The 19,753-nt window shown below is 42.3% G+C and overlaps 1 protein-coding gene across 7 annotated transcripts in view; it reads right to left on the reverse strand.

Annotated features, from left to right (window-relative positions):
- Positions 1–3,585: 3,585 nt before the first annotated feature.
- The window catches only part of ank3a (ankyrin 3a), a 96,776-nt gene continuing 80,608 nt past the window's right edge, over positions 3,586–19,753 (reverse strand). For all 7 annotated transcript variants that reach the window (XM_084393205.1, XM_084393206.1, XM_084393204.1 and 4 more), the window contains 7 exons: positions 19,569–19,712; positions 14,724–15,783; positions 13,641–13,821; positions 12,698–12,781; positions 12,272–12,406; positions 5,218–5,304; positions 3,586–3,723 (listed from right to left, as the gene is read on the reverse strand). In XM_084393205.1, coding sequence (XP_084249331.1) covers positions 5,242–5,304; positions 12,272–12,406; positions 12,698–12,781; positions 13,641–13,821; positions 14,724–15,783; positions 19,569–19,712 — 1,667 coding nt within the window. In that variant the 3' untranslated portion in view covers positions 3,586–3,723; positions 5,218–5,241. The remainder of the gene's footprint in view (positions 3,724–5,217; positions 5,305–12,271; positions 12,407–12,697; positions 12,782–13,640; positions 13,822–14,723; positions 15,784–19,568; positions 19,713–19,753) is intronic.

The raw sequence follows: 19,753 nt of genomic DNA on the forward strand, positions 1-19,753 counted from the left end.
TTGTCATCGTAGGTGCATGTCCACTGTGAGAGACATAATCTAAAAAAAAAAATCCAGAAATCACAATGTATGATTTTTTAACTATTTATTTGTATGATACAGCTGCAAATAAGTATTTGAACACCTGAGAAAATCAATGTTAATATTTGGTACAGTAGCCTTTGTTTGCAATTACAGAGGTCAAACGTCTCCTGTAGTTTTTCACCCGGTTTGCACACACTGCAGGAGGGATTTTGGCCCACTCCTCCACACAGATCTTCTCTAGATCAGTCAGGTTTCTGGGCTGTCGCTGAGAAACACGGAGTTTGAGCTCCCTCCAAAGATTCTCTATTGGGTTTAGGTCTGGAGACTGGCTAGGCCACGCCAGAACCTTGATATGCTTCTTACAGCCACTCCTTGGTTATCCTGGCTGTGTGCTTCGGGTCATTGTCATGTTGGAAGACCCAGCCTCGACCCATCTTCAATGCTCTAACTGAGGGAAGGAGGTTGTTCCCCAAAATCTCGCAATACATGGCCCCGGTCATCCTCTCCTTAATACAGTGCAGTCGCCCTGTCCCATGTGCAGAAAAACACCCCCAAAGCATGATGCTAACACCCCCATGCTTCACAGTAGGGATGGTGTTCTTGGGATGGTACTCATCATTCTTCTTCCTCCAAACACGTTTAGTGGAATTATGACCAAAAAGTTCTATTTTGGTCTCATCTGACCACATGACTTTCTCCCATGACTCCTCTGGATCATCCAAATGGTCGCAAACTTAAAACGGGCCTTGACATGTGCTGGTTTAAGCAGGGGAACCTTCCGTGCCATGCATGATTTCAAACCATGACGTCTTAGTGTATTACCAACAGTAACCTTGGAAACGGTGGTCCCAGCTCTTTTCAGGTCATTGACCAGCTCCTCCCGTGTAGTTCTGGGCTGATTTCTCACCTTTCTTAGGATCATTGAGACCCCACGAGGTGAGATCTTGCATGGAGCCCCAGTCCGAGGGAGATTGACATTCATGTTTAGCTTCTTCCATTTTCTAATGATTGCTCCAACAGTGGACCTTTTTTCACCAAGCTGCTTGGCAATTTCCCCGTAGCCCTTTCCAGCCTTGTGGAGGTGTACAATTTTGTCTCTAGTGTCTTTGGACAGCTCTTTGGTCTTGGCCATGTTAGTAGTTGATTTCTTACTGATTGTATGGGGTGGACAGGTGTCTTTATGCAGCTAACGACCTCAAACAGGTGCATCTAATTTAGGATAATAAATGGAGTGGAGGTGGACATTTTAAAGGCAGACTAACAGGTCTTTGAGAGTCAGAATTCTAGCTGATAGACAGGTGTTCAAATACTTATTTACAGCTGTATTACACAAATAAATAGGTAAAAAATCATATATTGTGATTTTTGGATTTTTTTTTTTTAGATTATGTCTCTCACAGTGGACATGCACCTACGATGACAATTTCAGACCCCTCCATGATTTCCAAGTGGGAGAACTTGCAAAATAGCAGGGTGTTCAAATACTTATTTTCCTCACTGTATGAACATAGATACACATTACATGCATAATAATACATTCAACTATGATGTGGTGCACAAAATACATAGATTGAAAAAGATGGTCAAATAACTGTAAATAAAAAATGCAGAAAGTTTGTAAAATCAAAGCGTTTATTTTTAAATCAGATTTTTGTAAGACATTTGAAACATTATGGTGGCATCATAGCTGCTAGTTTCTAAAAGAGAAGACCTCTAATAACCAAAGTGCTATTATAGTTACATTTAAATGGCTTCACTCGTTGTAAGAATTGTACATCAAAAATGTTGCTTAGGTGAAAACATATTATATTAAACAAAATCAACCACTGGACCATGCCAGGCCCCTCCCACAGTTTGATTGACATGTAACAGGGAAGCAGAACCACACCCCATCATGACCTAGTTTCCTTATAAAGTCTTTCAGATCTCATTGCCATAGCCAAGTTCAGCACACTTAAGGATATTTCACACCATACACACCACAAGCTAAAAAGACTTGAGCTCTATTGGAGGAAAACAAAACAAACAAACAAACAAACAAACAAAAAGTAATATCTAAAGAAAAATTATATATTATTAAAACCGATGCAGAACACTGCAACACATTGACTCTCTGGTCTAAAATATATCACACAATTTCAAAATTGGAAAAGATTTCTGGTAATACTTTAAATTAGAATGACCATCCAGTGTGTGTCATTTGTAATACATAAGCTATTAAATCTACAAGTAATAAAGGTCTAAAGACTTCCCACACATGTAAGGGTGACTCAGATGAAAAAGTTAAATATTCACCTAACCTGAAACAAATTGACAAAATGTTACTTCAAAACCTCAGCAATCAAAATGAAAAGAAAAAAATGAAGACATTCCTATCATGATAACAAACAGCCTTAAGGACAAAGAGAGACCTCTACATTGTACAGCCAATACACATGATACAGTGATAGTTGAACAGAGATGCTGATAACTAGCATATACATTCTGAACACCTCATACTTGCAGCGCTCAGGCTAATATCAGCAGACACTCTCTTTCATACAAATGATAACAGACACTACACTGAACTCCTAAGGAAGCAATCTGGTTAGAGCTTTTCGCACTTAACCGTTTCTACACGATGGACACCTGTAGGGTGACATTTTGGAATATAAAAGTCGAGACATGTTAGAGTTGTATGTGTACACAAGAAAAAGTCTTTTCTTATTTGTCTTTTTAAATACAGTGTTTTGCAAACTTAGAAAAAAGGTTCTTAAAATAAGGTGAACTGCATGCATCAAAATATTAGTCCTCTGTATGACTTCTTCACAGAATTTGATAAATTCCCATTTTGGGAATAGTTGAAATTCGCAGAGGATTTTAAGGAAATGTCCCCTGAAAACCGAACCAACTTTTCTCATATACAAACATACCTGCTATAATAATTAATTATACAAGAGCATGTGAAGTTTCACTGTCTTTAAAATGTCGAAAGCACTTATAAAGTGTATGTTTGCAGTGCTCTCGCCAAAACCTAACTACTAAATTTTATTTGATTTTTACATAATGTGATTTATGTACAGAAAAGTCCACCACATAATTTATTTTGTTTTATAAATTAAAAAAAAATTAAAACACAGGGATCCTCCTCCTGACGTCATGGGTCCACGGTAACGTGTAAGGCGAATGTAAGGTGTGGTTCAACAGCATCTATTGTTTTTTTCCCCCTAAAACACGAAAAAGAGCTTTTGTGCCATCTTTGGTCACAGGGAAATTTGTGTGAGTATACGGTTTGAAGTTTAAGGGGTATTTTGAATATACCCCTTCACTTATGCATCTGATATTCATGGCACACAAAACAGTTTCTGATTTCCTGATGGTCCAGGTCAGCATAGGTATTTACCAGCAAGAAAAATGAAGTGTAATCTCGTAGGTCCCCCAGAAACAGGAAGTAGAATTATACAGGACCCAACAGAGAGAGGAAGTAGAATTCGCCAGGACCCATCTCAGGAAGTAGAATTGATCAAGACCCCCTTGGAACAGGAAGTGTGTCAGCAGTGTGATGCATGCTCATGCGCAAGCGAATAGGCCAAAGTTCTGTCTCTTTGAAGACCATGCGTTTCAGAGTGGAAGCCATAGACGGTTTTTCAGGCCAAATGCCCCTTTTCATCTTTTGTGGCCCTGCCGCTCAGGAAACAGATCAACCATATACCTGCAAGCCTTGAGAGACACAAAACAGACCATAAAAGAATAAAAGTAATCTCTAATTGTAATGTAACAGTTATATGGGGAATGATTTGACATACAGAACCATTCAAAAGTTTAGGGTTACTAAGATTTTTCATGTTTTTGAAAATAAGTCTCATGCTCACCAAGGCTGTACTTGTTTCATCAAAACTTGTTAAAACGGTAATATTGTGAAATATTATTTGAGTCAATAACTTTCAGCAGCTATTACTCCAGCCATCAGTGTCACATGATCCTTCAAAAAAAAAAAAAAAAAAACCGTACAGACCCCAAACCTTTGAACAGTAGTACCAGGGGTAGGCTTAACCAATAAGCAAGGTAAGCGGGTGCTTAGGGCCCCAGGGAATCATCTGATTTGGTGACACATATTTGGCTAACACTCAAGTGCATGTTTGCGCTCTGGAGAGCGTGAAGTTTCTATTTACAATGTGTTTTTGCAGAGTTGCGCAATGTAGCCAATCACAGACATATCTGTTGATTTCTGAACGCAATGACAAATGAGAGGTGTTTAAGTTAGTCAGAATCCACTCACCACTCAAAACGGCAGTTTTTGTTTAGTGCTGAGTTCTAAACGCTCTTGAATCCTCTCATTATAATTAACAAAGGTAAATAAAGAGATTCAGAATGCAGTGTAGAGAGCTTCATTGATTATAATGGAACTTGGTGAGATCGCGATGAAATGAAATGAGTGACAGACATTTAGTGATTCTAAGGGGCGGGCGCTTTGCGTGCTTTCTTGGCTATATATAAACAAAATGATTAAATGTTTAGTTTCAAATTATTAAAGTGTGTTAGTAATTAAAATGATTTAATTTACAACTAAAGAAAATAATAATATATTGTGTTGGGTATAGCCTACTACACACTATTCGTGCACGTGACAATCTGACGGTCTGACGATACTCACCTCAGAGGAAAAAAAGTATGCTTTTGAGGTTTATAGGCCGTGTGTTTCGTGCCATGATTTTATTTGTCTTGATTTCTCAAAATGTGCTTTTCCCGTGTGCGCGAACTGCTGCACACTTGCATGAATGTACACAGGAATGCAGCAACTAAATATTTTCGCTTAATAATAGATTACATTTTCGGTTTGTTTTTCACCAAACACTACCATATGCCTTTAGAACACTTGGAATTCAGAGTGAGTTGCATGGGATTATTGTTTGAATTATTTATTTATTTTTAAGATTGTAGAAGGCCACATTCACTGCAAGTGCAAGCATGATTTTTTTTGTGTTTAATTTATTCTTTTGTAATACAAAAAAGTTATGTAATATGGCTTTAGAACAACATCAGGTTGACTAATAAATTGCTGAATTTTCAAAATCCCAAAGACAAGTTATGAAGGGGTAAATTTGCTTAGGGCCCCACATCACTAAGTCGTAGTACTGAGTAGTACATGAGGCACAGAGAATAATTAATAATATAAAAAAATAATAATAATAAACAGAGCTATTTGAAGTGTACCTGCCTATAGTGGTGAAGTCACATCTAAGAATGATGTTTTCTCTCTGAACGCTTTTCTTCCTTCTTCCTCGCCTTGGAAACGTCGCCCTGTTTACACATAAACAGAGAGAACAATCTGTATCAAAGAGATGGATAATTACTTCAACAAATCTTTTAGGAATAAATTATAGTTCAGAATCAATACAATCACCCTGAAAATAGCCAGACACCATCATTTGATAACCGTCTATCAGTAACAATTAACAGGAAGTTAATATTAAATAGATCAGGTCAGTTCATGTTATTTGTTCCTGTAGGAAAGGCATGGAAGGAAGGCAAAAAATGGTTAAAAGGGAAGGAAACAAGTTGAAGGTTAGAAGAGATAAGGCTGAAGAAACATTTTCATCAGTTTCGGTAAAAAATAAAATAATTCTCAATAAACCCTCACACAAATTCACAGCAAATACTTTTGGTTAGTTCTGGTCTCCAGTCTGTGTGGATATAATGAGGATTTCTGGTATCCAAATCTGTCTACTAGGCCAGTATACCAAAAACCTCATGTGCATTCATTATAGTTCCCTTTCGAAAGGGAACTCTACACTACGTCAGAATGACGCTATGGGGAACGCCTCAGGCGTGACAGGTGTCTGAAATAAATATCAACTCACGTCAATCATGTTGACCGGCGACAGCCTGTGCATCATCAGCTTGAATGATGAGCGCGCGACCTGGATGTATAAAGGGGAGCCTTGCACACATGACAACATCTTTTCGTCTTCAGGGACTGTTTGTCTGTTTTGAGAATATCGCTGAAGCGCGCGGGAGGCTCTCTCGAGAGCCTCTTGTGCAAACTGTGAGCGTTTTTCATTTAAAGATGCTCCGCTCTCGTCGGACCCTTTTCTCGAGGGAGGAGGGTTCAGCATCTGAGCCCCGTGGTGCACGCGATTTGTGAAACAATACTGTTTGGGTACGAGCCGTTCACAGCAGTTCCTGAGGGTGCTGACAGTGTTCATTAAGAAATATCTCGGCGCGCGTGAGAAAGAAAAAGTCCGTGCGCTGTCGGATGTTTCAACCTCGCGCCTGTTGACTTTCTTCTCGAGAGATGAAAGCCAAATATATTTTAACGACTCGTTCTCGCGCTTGCCGAGGCAGTGTGTAGATTACGAGAACGTATATTAAATATTAAAACAGTATTGTCTGGTGATTATGGCTGCATTTAATTCTATGAATTAAAATGATGGAATATTATCTGACTTTTAAGAAGTTAGATATTTAGTAATTCAGCCTATCATCCAGATCGCGTTATCCAGTGTTTTTGGCTGCATTTTAATTGAGGAATTAAAATGATGAGCAGCGAACAAAAAGAGCAGGTGTAATTCTGGTCTTTTTGTAAAATGTGAAATTAACATATTTCTGTTTCTTTTCAGACCACGTCTCCTGTTTTAGAGTCTGGGGCAAAATGTTTTGGGTAAGAAAATCTTGATTTACTTTTTCGATGGTCAGGTAGTAGGTCTTAACAGGCCTCCTTGACCATACAGTCCCCATTTTGCAACCGGACAGCGCTTGGGCCTCCCTGAGGTGAGCTCCCAGGATTTGACTGTCAAGGAGTAATGTGGTTATCAGGTCATAGGCCTCACTAGGCCTTCCTGAAAATAAGCTCCCACATACTGTGGTTGAATATGAGCTCCCACATTCTGTGGTTATCAAGTTATAGGCCTCACCAGGCCTTCTTGAATATGGGCTCCCACATACTGTGGTTATCAGGTCATAGGCCTCACTAGGCCTTCCTGAGTATGAGCTCCCACATACTGTGGTTGAATATGAGCTCCCACATACTGTAGTCGCCAGGTTATAGGCTTCACCAGGCCTTCCTGGTTATGAGCTTCCACATGTCAGGTTACAGGCCTCACCGGCCTTCCTGAATGTGAGCTCCCACATACTGTGGTAATCAGGTTACAGGCCTCATCCGGCCTTCCTGGTTATGAGCTCCCACATACTGTGGTCGCCAGGTTACAGGCCTTACTAGGCCTTCCTGAATATGAGCTCCCACATACTGTGGTCACCAGGTTACAGGCCTCACCGGCCTTCCTGGTGATGGGCTTCTACATGTCAGGTTACAGGCCCATCCGGCCTTCCTGAATGTGAGCTCCCACATTCTGTGGCCGCCAGGTTACAGGCCTCACCCGGCCTTCCTGAGTATGAGCTCCCACACACCGTGGTCGCAGGTCTTCCTAGTTATGAGCTTCCTCATGTCAGGTTATAGGCCTCATCCGGCTTTCCTGAATGTGAGTTCCCACATACTGTGGTCACCAGGTTTCAGGCCTCATAGGCCTTCCTGAGTATGAGCTCCCACATGCTGTGGTCGCCAGGTTTCAGGCCTCTCAGCCTTCCTGAGTGTTAAGCTCCCACATTCAGTGGTCACCAGGCTTCAGGCCTCCTAGGCCTTCCTGGTTATGAGTTTTCACATGTCAGGTTACAGGCCTCACCAGGCCTTCCTGGATGTGAACTCCCACGCACTGTGGTCGCTAGGGTATAGGCCTCACTGGTTGTGAGCGTCCACATGTCAGGATGCAGGCCTCATCAGGCCTTCCTGAATGTGAGCTCCCACGCATTGTGACTATCAGGCCTCGTCTGGCCTCCGGATCATTGGTTCCCACATGCTGTGGTTCCCAGGTTACAGGCCTCACCGGCCTCCTGGATACAAGCTCCCACATTCTGTGGTCGTCAGGTCACAGGCCTCAGCGGCCTTCCTGAGGATGAGCTCCCACTTACTGTGGTCGTCAGGTTATAGGCCTTACTAGGCCTTCCTGAGTATGAGCTCCCACATGCTGTGGTCGCCAGGTTAGAGGCCTCACCAGGCCTTCCTGGATTCAGAATGGATAAGTGCATGCACTTTCGTTTCATGCACTTTCTAAAATCCATATTTATGGTAGGGGTTATGCGCTGTACGCTTCGTTCCCTTTTTTATGTGTGGTTCAGACTCCGGTTTTTCACCTTGGGTCCCACTCTAGATGCGTCTTCTGTCGCAATGTTTTACGACAGGCGCTTCCCTTTCAAGCTATCTCCCACATTCTGTGGTTACAGGCCTCATTAGGCCTTTCTGAAGGTAGCCCCACATTGTGTGGCTGTCAGGTTACAGGCCTCTCCGGCCTTCCTGAATACGAGCTCCCACTTACTGTGGTCGCCAGGTCTCAGGCCTCACAGGCCTTCCTGAGTATGAGCTCCCACACGCTGTGGTCGCCAGGTTAGAGGCCTCACCAGGCCTTCCTGGATTCAGAATGGCTAAGTACACGCACTTTCGTTTCGTGTACTTTCTAAAATCCATATTTATGGTAAGGGTTATGCGCTGTCCGCTTCATTCCCTTTTTTACGTGGCTCAGACTCCGGTTTTTCACCTTGGGTCCCACTCTAGATGCGTCTTCTGTCGCAATGTTTTACGACAGGCGCTTCCCTTTCAAGCTATCTCCCACATTCTGTGGTTACAGGCCTCATTAGGCCTTTCTGAAGGTAGCCCCACATTGTGTGGCTGTCAGGTTACAGGCCTCTCCGGCCTTCCTGAATACGAGCTCCCACTTACTGTGGTCGCCAGGTCTCAGGCCTCACAGGCCTTCCTGAGTATGAGCTCCCACACGCTGTGGTCGCCAGGTTAGAGGCCTCACCAGGCCTTCCTGGATTCAGAATGGCTAAGTACACGCACTTTCGTTTCGTGTACTTTCTAAAATCCATATTTATGGTAAGGGTTATGCGCTGTCCGCTTCATTCCCTTTTTTACGTGGCTCAGACTCCGGTTCTTCACCTTGGGTCCCACTCTAGATGCGTCCTCTGTCGCAATGTTTTACGACAGGCGCTTCCCTTTCAGGCTATCTCCCACATTCTGTGGTTACAGGCCTCATTAGGCCTTTCTGAAGGTAGCCCCACATTGTGTGGCTGTCAGGTTACAGGCCTCTCCGGCCTTCCTGAATACGAGCTCCCACTTACTGTGGTCGCCAGGTTTCAGGCCTCACAGGCCTTCCTGAGTATGAGCTCCCACATACTGTGGTCGCCAGGTTAGAGGCCTTACCAGGCCTTCCTGGATTTGGACTGGCTAAGTACACGCACTTTCGTTTCGTGTACTTTCTAAAATCCAGATTTATGGTAAGGGTTATGCGCTGTCCGCTTCATTCCCTTTTTTACGTGGCTCAGACTCCGGTTCTTCACCTTGGGTCCCACTCTAGATGCGTCTTCTGTCGCAATGTTTTACGACAGGCGCTTCCCTTTCAGGCTATCTCCCACATTCTGTGGTTACAGGCCTCATTAGACCTTTCTGAAGGTAGCCCCACATTGTGTGGCTGTCAGGTTACAGGCCTCTCCGGCCTTCCTGAATACGAGCTCCCACTTACTGTGGTCGCCAGGTCTCAGGCCTCACAGGCCTTCCTGAGTATGAGCTCCCACATACTGTGGTCGCCAGGTTAGAGGCCTCACCAGGCCTTCCTGGATTCAGAATGGCTAAGTACACGCACTGTCGTTTCGTGTACCTTCTAAAATCCATATTTATGGTAAGGGTTATGCGCTGTCCGCTTCATTCCCTTTTTTACGTGGCTCAGACTCCAGTTCTTCACCTTGGGTCCCACTCTAGATGCGTCCTCTGTCGCAATGTTTTACGACAGGCGCTTCCCTTTCAGGCTATCTCCCACATTCTGTGGTTACAGGCCTCATTAGGCCTTTCTGAAGGTAGCCCCACATTGTGTGGCTGTCAGGTTACAGGCCTCAGCGGCCTTCCTGATATGAGCCCTCATGTACTGGAGCTCCCCACATGAGGGGGTCATCAGGTCTTAGGTCTCAGTAGACCTTCCTGGGTTTGAACCCTCTCTTACTTCCCCAGTGTTCGGATCGAGCACTGGGTAGACCCGTGGATTGAGTGGACGACTTCCGTCGTTTCTTGAGGTTAAGTCACACTCTCTGGGAGATCCCGTCTCTGTGATCCGGAACTGAATGGTTTCTGCCAGCTTTACAGGCCTTCAGTTTCTGGATGCCTTATCCAAGGCAACTTCCAGAGGCTCTGTCTTGGACAGACAGGCAATGGCCAGACTGTGAGTCTTAGTATAGATCACCAGGCCAGCCTGGTGGCATTTCAGGAGGCATGCTCCCCTGAATAGTGACTGGCTGGGAGTCCCTTGGGTCCCCTAGCCACACTCCCTAGAAGGGACCCCTTCTATTGGAAGTTGTGGTCCTAAGCCTTTGAGCTGGCCCAGATATACCCCCCATTAACTATGTTCTGGCGGTTTCTTGGTTCATTAGCTTGGGCTATGACCGGTAGGGAGTGCTGTCACTGACAGCCCGATGTGACCTAAGGGTGAGTGGTTCCAGTGTTTCTGATTTACTGGTTCGGACAGTTGTCACTGCCTTTGGGCACGCACTCCCCTCAGCATGGTGGCGTTGGTATATCGTTCCCCATAGCGTCATTCTGACGTAGTGTAGAGTTCCCTTTCGAAAGGGAACGTCTCAGGTTACGACTGTAACCTATGTTCCCTGAGAACAGGGAACGAGACACTACGTCTTCCTGCCATGCCTCGGGGCCTGCCTGCAACAGTCCCTTCAGACGATAGGATGTTGTCATGTGTGCAAGGCTCCCCTTTATACATCCAGGTCGCGCGCTCATCATTCAAGCTGATGATGCACAGGCTGTCGCCGGTCAACATGATTGACGTGAGTTGATATTTATTTCAGACACCTGTCACGCCTGAGGCGTTCCCCATAGCGTCATTCTGACGTAGTGTCTCGTTCCCTGTTCTCAGGGAACATAGGTTACAGTCGTAACCTGAGACGTTTTATTATTACAGCACATACACAACTATTCAAAAGTTTTGGGTCAGTAAGGGGTTTTTTTTATTTGAAAGAAATACATTTTTAATATTGTTATTCTGCAAGGATTCATTAAATTGATCAAAAGTGACAGTAAAGATATTTATAATGTAAAAAAAAAAAAACTATTCATCAAAGAATCCTAAAAGAATTGATCAGTTTCCACAAAAATATTATGCATTTAACTGTTTTCAACATTGATAATAACAATAATAATAATAATAATAATAAATGTTTCTTGAGCATCAAATCAGCATATTACAATGATTTCTGAAAGATCATGTGACACTGAAGACTGGAGTAATGATGCTGAAAATTCAGCTTTGCATCACAAGAATAAATTACATTTTAATATATATGAAAAAAGAAAATAATTCTTTTTAAATTATAATAATATTTCATAATATTAGTATATTTATTTTAAATTCAACCTTGAGTGGTGAGCATAAGAGACTTATCAAAAACATAAAAAAAAACCTTACTGAACCCACACTTTTGAAATGTATCATGAAATGCTTCTCGAGTAGTTTTCTTCACTGTGTTAATGAATTTCCTATTTCATGAAATAGGGCATATAGTCATGTGAAAAAGAAAGTACAGCCTCTTTGAATTTTTGGTTTTACGTATCAGGACAATAAAAAAAATCATCTGGTTGTTAGCAGCTCTTAAAAATAGGTAAATACAACCTCAGATGAACAACAGCACATGACATGATATTACACTGTGTCATTTATTTAACAAAATTAGAGACAAAATGGAGAAGCCATGTGTGGAAAAACGAAGTACACCCTACGATTTAATAGCTTGTAGAGCCACCTTTAGCAGCAATAACTTGAAATCTGTATGACTATGACTTTTTCAGTCTCTCATCGTTGTGGAGGATTTTGGCCCACTCTTCTTTACAACATTGCTTCAAATCATTGAGGTGGGCATTTGTTTATGCACGGCTCTCTTAAGGTCCTGCCACAGGAATTGAATCGGGTTGAGGACTGGACTTTGACTGGGCCGGTGCAACACCTTGATTCTTTTCTTTTTCAGACATTCTGTTGTAGATTTGCTGGTGTTCTTGGGATCATTGTCCTGTTGCAAGGCCTAATTTCGGATTCTTCATTAACATGCTAGTTGTTATTGGCAAAAAAATTTGATCCATTTTCCCAAAAGAGATTTTAAATGTATTATAATATTAATATGCAAGTATCCGGAAAGAGAAAAACTCCACACAGACTGTGCAAACCTCAGCATGTGCAGCGAGGTGGGTGTGGATGTCAGGGACCAGGGTGGCAGGCTCTCCTTGTGACTCCATGCCACTCCCCAAGCCCTGGTTTTCAGGAGTGGGAGTGTCCACACGGCAAATCACCTTTCGAATGATCTATGGATGGGTATTAAAGGTCAGAGGTCATCATGAATACTTGGCATGGAAAAATAAAAGAATGTGAGGAAAAACAGGAAAGGATTGGTTAAGGTTATAGAGGAGTGAGCTGCAAGAAAAATGTATTATGTATGTCTTTTAGTATTTAATCTTTGTCTCACTGCCTCTAAATCAGCTCTGAAGAGGTAAAGCTAAAAAACTACAAGCAACCTAAGGGAGTAAAATATGCCGCTAAATTAGAAATGGATAAGAAAGTAGGAGAAAAATAAACAAAGGGAACAATGGAGATACTTTTCTAGTGACGATGTTTCCATCTTCATCAATAAACTGTTCCTCTGAAACTGACTCGCCAGGAATGTTCCGCGCCTCCTCTCCCTAAAGCAAGACAGCGCTTAGTTCAATATGCAGACACATACCCAGGACACCTTCAAAAGCAGCACACCACACCTACAATTATGGTTCCACACACCCAGAGCCATGTGAACCTGCAAGCAAAGCTGGAACTTTAAATACGAGCCAACAAACCTTCATGCCCAGCATCACCACCAAAATCACACAAAGCATTAACAGAAACACACTCTTGTATGTGCATATATCACATGTATTTATCACACAAGCAAAAAGAAGATAAAATGTCGAAAAAGATGTGAACCCAAACCAAGCACCTGTAAGCACAAAGAAAAAGCAAACAACACACAGCAAGAATAAAGTGATGTAAAAATAAACATGCGATCAAAGATCAGATCACACTGAGTTTCTAACTGGACGAATCAGATTCACTCCACCAGCTACACCGAAATCAGACTCTGACCAAAATCGAATCTTAACCCGACCGTCCTGCAGTTTAGCAGGTGGATACCTTAAGAATGAGACGTCTACGAAACACTTTGGTGGTGACGGTACGCTCTTCATCCAGCCCAGTCTCTGTTGATGAGCGCTGCTAATGGATGCATATAAAATACATCTTAATATGTGCTGTATTTGTGTGATTTCAGTTCTCTCATTTAATTAGTCTAAATTGTCATCAGTGTATTCTTTTTTCTGGAGCAAATGCATGTATTAGGATGTGAAGGATTTCACACTTTCATTTAACATGAATTTGTATCTCATTCCACTGTAACAAAGTTAAGAGAGTTAGTTCATAACAGTTATCACAACTGAGGCAAAGGGAGCAGCAGAGTCTTGAACTGGCTGTAGCAGCATTATCTAATCAGCTATTATATGATGATCTCACCTGGACTTTGTGCTCAGCGATCAGAGCTCCTTCTTGCTTGCCCGCCCCTGTTTTCACACCACTGGCTGTTTCCTGAGACACTGAGCTGCGGGGCATGGCATTGGAGTGCTCACCATTTTGTCGAGGTTTGCCTGAATCACCTCTGGATGATGATGTCATTGAGTCGCTGGAGTTCTCCTGACTGCAAGAGGGTTGAAATGTACAAATGTAGCAAGTTAGGAACAAATAACTTGAAATGATACTGGGTAAGAATTAATTAAAAACAAACCCAGAGTTTACACTGCGTCATCCATCAAGATGGATTGACAAGTTCGCTACACAAGACTATAACAGACGTTGGGACCAGTGGCGTAGCATCTGGGCATGCAGGGTATGCATGTGCAAATGGGCCTGGGCCGATAGGGGGCCCCCCCCCATGGGGAACTTTTAATTAAAACGAGGGAATTCATTTTTAATTCGTGGCAGGGTTAGTGGGGCCATACAATTTTTTTTTTGCATATGGGCCCGGGACTGACTTGACTTCCCACTGTTTGGGACAGAATTCTTGTAATGCACAGAAAAAAGCAATTACACAAAATTTTATGATGAAAAGGCGTTCCTTGGTTTTTAACTGTTATAACTAGTGTGCTCACTCACAGAATCAGACACTGCTGCTTTTTACACAACCCATTTCCCGTTATGAATTATAATACCGCTTAGTTCATTACTCCGCAGGGTTGGATTACGTTCTCATCTCAACCGAACCACCCCAGAGTTAATTTTCAATCGGGCCGAGACCACCTCGTTCAGGTGATCTCGGAGCGATTGTTTTAGTGAAGATTTGAGCGCAATTGCTTAAAATATGCTTAAACAAACCGAACTAAGGGAAAAAACACACCAGGTTCTGAAACAAACGCTCCAAACAAGCCAGGTGTGGAAACAACCTTAGTCTCAATAGATGGTCTTTTTGGAAAAGTTACGGTATGATTTTCTAGTACTTCAAACACACTCAAAAGATCAAGTTTCAAATTTGATTTCTCTAGATATAATCCCTTCAAATGTGGGTTTATGTAAGCATAATAGTAACTGTGTAAAGTGAAGTACCTGTTGTCCTGTCTGTCCATGTAGTCTGACCCATGGCTCCGCCCTGAAGTGGGCGGCTCCGCATTAACGTTTGATGTCTCAGTGAGCCAGCCTGTGGAGAGCGAGCACATCTCAGACTCAATTTGTTCAACACCTCTCACTACCTCTCTCACTTTCTCCTTAGTCATCTCCTCATTCACTTCCCTCTCCCTCTCTCTGACGTGGCCTCCTGACACCTCCAATCGCTCCTGTCTCTTCTCGGCTTCCTCCTCCTCCTCCTCCTCCTCCTCCTCCTCCTCTCCTCCTGAGCCAGATTCCCTCAGGACCTCTGCCCAGGGTCGCAAAGGGGATGAATCATGATCTTTGACCTCTTTCAGAGTCACTCTCTCCTGTCCCTGCATGTTAACATTTGTTTCTTCTAATGGTGATGGTAATAATGGTGATGAGGGACTCTTACACTCTTCTTTCCCCTTGTATGTTAGGTCAGTCTGTTCCACCGTAGGGGACGATTTCAGTTGGAAGTGAAAAGACTCTTTTTCCTCATTTCCTTCTCTCTGTTCCCTTTGTTGAGATTCCTGGTTCCCCTGTCTATTGTGGTCCTGTTCGATCAGAGAGGGTTGGTCTGTTTTTGGGACAGACTGAAGTGGTACAGAGCAAACCGAGGAGTTTAGAGGAGGTTCATCATTGTCTAGTGGAGAAAGCTCAGGGATAATGTGTGAGTCAGGGTCACATGTGACAGCTGCGGGTTGTGTTGTGCATTTGGGGTTGTCGGGAGGGAGCTGAGAGTGTGTATGAGGATCAGGGGAGAGTATGTGTGTGTGTATTTCTGCAGATGTTTCAGAGAGAGTGTGAGGCTGGTTTACAGGTTTGGACAGGGGCAGGTCACAGGGTCTGGATGGGGTGATCCTGACAGACTCGTCCTCATTGTCCTGCACTAGCCCCCAGGAGGGGCAATAAGGGGGAGGATCAAAGGGCAGATCTAAGATTGCTTCGAGGTCATCAGAACTAGAGGGGCAGATAGGGGGTGTGGTGGGATAGGGGTTGGTAGTTGACTGCAGTTGAGCCAGGATGTTGTGGAAACCTGGGTGAGATGATACACAGATGGATGGACATGACAGGACACAATTACGATCACACACACACAAACACACACACACACACACACACACACACACATGCTTAAAGGAGAAGTATACCAACAATTATTTCCAGATTATTTCCTCAACCTCATGTTGTTTTGAAACTGCATTCTGTTCACTTTTTTTTTTAAAGAATCTTTGTACAAATGTTTTTTTTTCATACAATGATGGATTGAAACAACATGAGGAGGAGTAAATATTGACAATTTTCATTTTTTGGTGAACTATTTATTTAAATGTAGACAGACAACCACCTAAGCCCAACTTGAAGAACAAATGCAGTTTTAGACAGAATTTCCCAGAGCTTCAGCAGACGCACAGGCCAACAAACACACAGTTAATACACAATGAAAATGAAACAGATTCAGATTTCCAAAAACAGAGGGCTTGTGATTGCATATACACTACCATTCAAAAGTCCCCTGAAAAAAGTGATTTCTGAAGGATCATGTGACACTAAAGACTGAAGTAATGAAGCGGAAAATTCATATTTGCCATCACAGGAATAAATTACATTTTAAAATATATTAAAATAGAAAACAGTTATTTTAAATTCTAATAATATTTCACATTACAGTTGTACTGTATTTTTGACCAAATACATGCAGCCTTGGTGAGCATAAGAGACTTTTGAACGGTATATATGTGTATATGTACGTGTGATCTCCCCATAGTAAAAGAGCTGTGTGTGTTCATCTTTAACTTTGACTTTAAAAAAAGTACAGCATTAGAGTTAACATTATAGTCTAGAATAATAAAAAGTGGGTGTTACTTGTGCTAGTTGGACACCATTACATATGCTGCATAACTGCAAAGAAGCATAGTCTTAATTTCATAAGCCAAGTTTCCATCCAGTTTTTGCGCTATTGAAAAAAGTGAATTTGCGTTAAAAAAAGCTGGCTGAATTTCCAGTCTGTTTCCAATAAAATGGTGTGCGTAATGATGTAATCCCTAAAAAGATAAGTTTCGCTGTACTGCTAAAAAAATCTGCCCTTAGCTGTTTCCATATATAATTTCACATATATTGCAAATTATACTGTCTTTCGCATCCAAAATATTTGTAAAATGTAGGAAGTAATGAGACAACTGAAATTTGTCAACTTACTACTTACCATTTTCACAAATAATAGGCCATTATTATTATTATTATTAGGAAACTATTATTATTACTATTATTAGGAAATAGCTTATCCATGTTACTGCCTTTGTGTGACAAAACCCATGGGTTTGGACACATGGCAGCTCATTTGTCCTGTATGCAGAGTTTTAAGGTACAGTGAAATGTTCAGTATTTGCATTTGTCATGTAGCTTAGGACAGCTTCTAACCATAACATTAAAACAGACTTACGATTTTATTAATCGTGATTCTATCTACTACCAAATGGAATCAATTCACAAATTTCTAAAATCTTTTTTTTATTTTTTATGTTTGTTAATATCGTGATGTTGCCGGAACAAAGGTGGCGGGAGTCAACTGCGAGAGTAGTGCATCACCTGGACAGTTTAGAGTGTGCACAGGCTTGCAACGGGGGAAGCATTATAAATTAAGCTTACTTGGCAACAACAATTCCTATATCAATATCTTAACAAATAGAAAATAGCCTTAAATAATGTATAGTTACCTGAACACATCAAGCTTTTCTTGCGATCTTGCAGACTCTTATGTGTACAGGCATTTTTTACACACGAGAAACGCGTTCAACGTGGACGCAAGCGGTTGCCGTGGTAACGAACAATACCTGCTTGTAAAAAGTGAATGAACAAATTCTGTATCTGATGTTAAATCACTAAATATTGACAATGCCACAGCACGCATTATACTTTCTAACTCCAAATGATCGGCCACTGATCGGAACCAGCTGATAAACACTTCCTTGGATTCGATACATCTATAAACTTGACGCACACATAAACCGATCAATTTTAATGATGCAAAACATGCGTGCATGCTCATGCCGTGAGAGGCGAATATGAAAGGCTGAACGATGGCAGCGGTGTCTCAGTTTCCACCAGGCTAGAGTAAAATAGTAACGTATACTTTAAACTACTTTATTGAATAACTCCCGACCAATCACCACTAACAGTAGCTGCTGTTCATTTTGCAAACTGCTGCTCTACTATTCTCTTTTAAACATCTGGCATTTCCATCAGCTATATAGATAACCATTTTGAAGAAACCATTTTCGCACAAAAAAAAAAACTTGGATGGAAACCTGGCTATAGTCATAGTCAAGATGTGTGTTGCAACTCAATATGAGGAGGACTCAAAATCTGGCTAAACAAAAATGAGGATAATTATGTCTCTTCAGATGAAAAGCTCAATAGTAGAGGAGTTGGGACAGAGGGATGGAGTGGTGAGAGGCGGTCCTGGGGGCACGCAGGGGTAGTGACAGCACGCACAAGGGGGTAATGGCGTGGGCGGTGGCGAGAAGGAGGCAAGACACAGGCAACGGGATGTACAGGGAGAGAAAGAGGGGAGAAGAGAATGGCAGGGTGAGGGAGAGAGACAAATTCTACGTGCGGAAATGGGAGATGAAAGACTGAGAGCAAGAGAAGGAGAGAGAGAAGAGAGAGAGAAAGAAGACTTGAGAGGAGCACATGGGAAGAGAGAACTGGATGATGAGTCTTGGGCCACATCAGGATAAAGTTGTATGTGTTGTGTGATGGAGCATTGGGAGTGTGGGGCGACCAAAAAAAAAGAAAAAAAAAAAAGAACATGCAAGTTAGAAAGACATGACAATGACTGTGAATGACAAGAATGAACAGGAGGGGCTGGGGGGGATGAGGGATTGTACTGGAGGAGAGGAGAGGACATGTCATTTTGTAGCTGACAGAGGGGGGCATAGGAGATTGTCAGGAGGAGACGACTACGGAGAGAAGGATGATCTCCTTCTTTCTCTTCTTTTTCCCCTCTCTCTTTTTATCCCTTGCTCCAGGGCAGGGGAGGAGAGGAGAGAAGGATAGATGGAGGAGGAAGCAGATCGACAGCTAGAGAGGTAGAGGACAGCTGACTCTTTTAGCTGAGGCATGCGCTGTGGTCCAATATGTAAAAAAACAGCTGGTATATAACACTCTTACAAACTAATATCAAAACAGCTTAATCAGGATACAGCTGATAACAACATGCATTTGGTTTAGAATTAACTCTTTCCTGTCCTTTCAATAACAGAATTAATGTCATGGCTGAGAACTGTTTTATGTTCCACTGGCAATATTCTCTAGGGCATACATTAAAACTGTAAGAAAAGTGTGTACATGTGTAACAGGAAAATACTGTTTCGAACGGCCCTTCCTACACTTCTTGAGGCAAAGCATCATGCTGTGATTGCTTCACACTACATGACCATATACATGCATGTTCAAACCAGGTCCATGCATATGGTGTTGGGAGGAAGGGAAAGGGGTAACAGAAATGAAGAGTCTCTGAATACAGAAAGTCTTTAAAATAAGAGAATAGTAAGTGATTCAACACACTGTGTGTGTGATTGGGGCCTTTAAGAAGATGCTTGTGATCTGATCTTATATAAATGTGCCAAAGGCAATGTCTGAATGTAGACTTCAAGTACAAGATAGTTACTATTTGTGGTCCATCTGTGATTAACACTTTGGCAAATTGCACAGGGAGGTTGTAGAGGAAAAAACACAGGTGACAATAATAAAGGAATGAGTTGGAGGGTAGGGGGTGAGGTCAGGTGGGGGGGTCAGCTAGATGGGGCTAAACTTTACCATCCGCCTTTTCCTGGCACACAGCGCTATCATCTGCAAAACTTCTGGTGCCTGAAATGTTACCATAGTCAAATATGGGCCCTTCCAGCAGAGTCACAATATCCATCCGGTTCACTTTAGTCAGGACCGTCGTCAGTGCATCCGCTAAGAAAAAATTTTAAGTAACTTAATTTTATATGGTTAAG

This window comes from Rutilus rutilus (assembly GCF_951802725.1).
Source record: "Rutilus rutilus genome assembly, chromosome: 21".
Lineage (NCBI taxonomy): Eukaryota > Metazoa > Chordata > Actinopteri > Cypriniformes > Leuciscidae > Rutilus > Rutilus rutilus.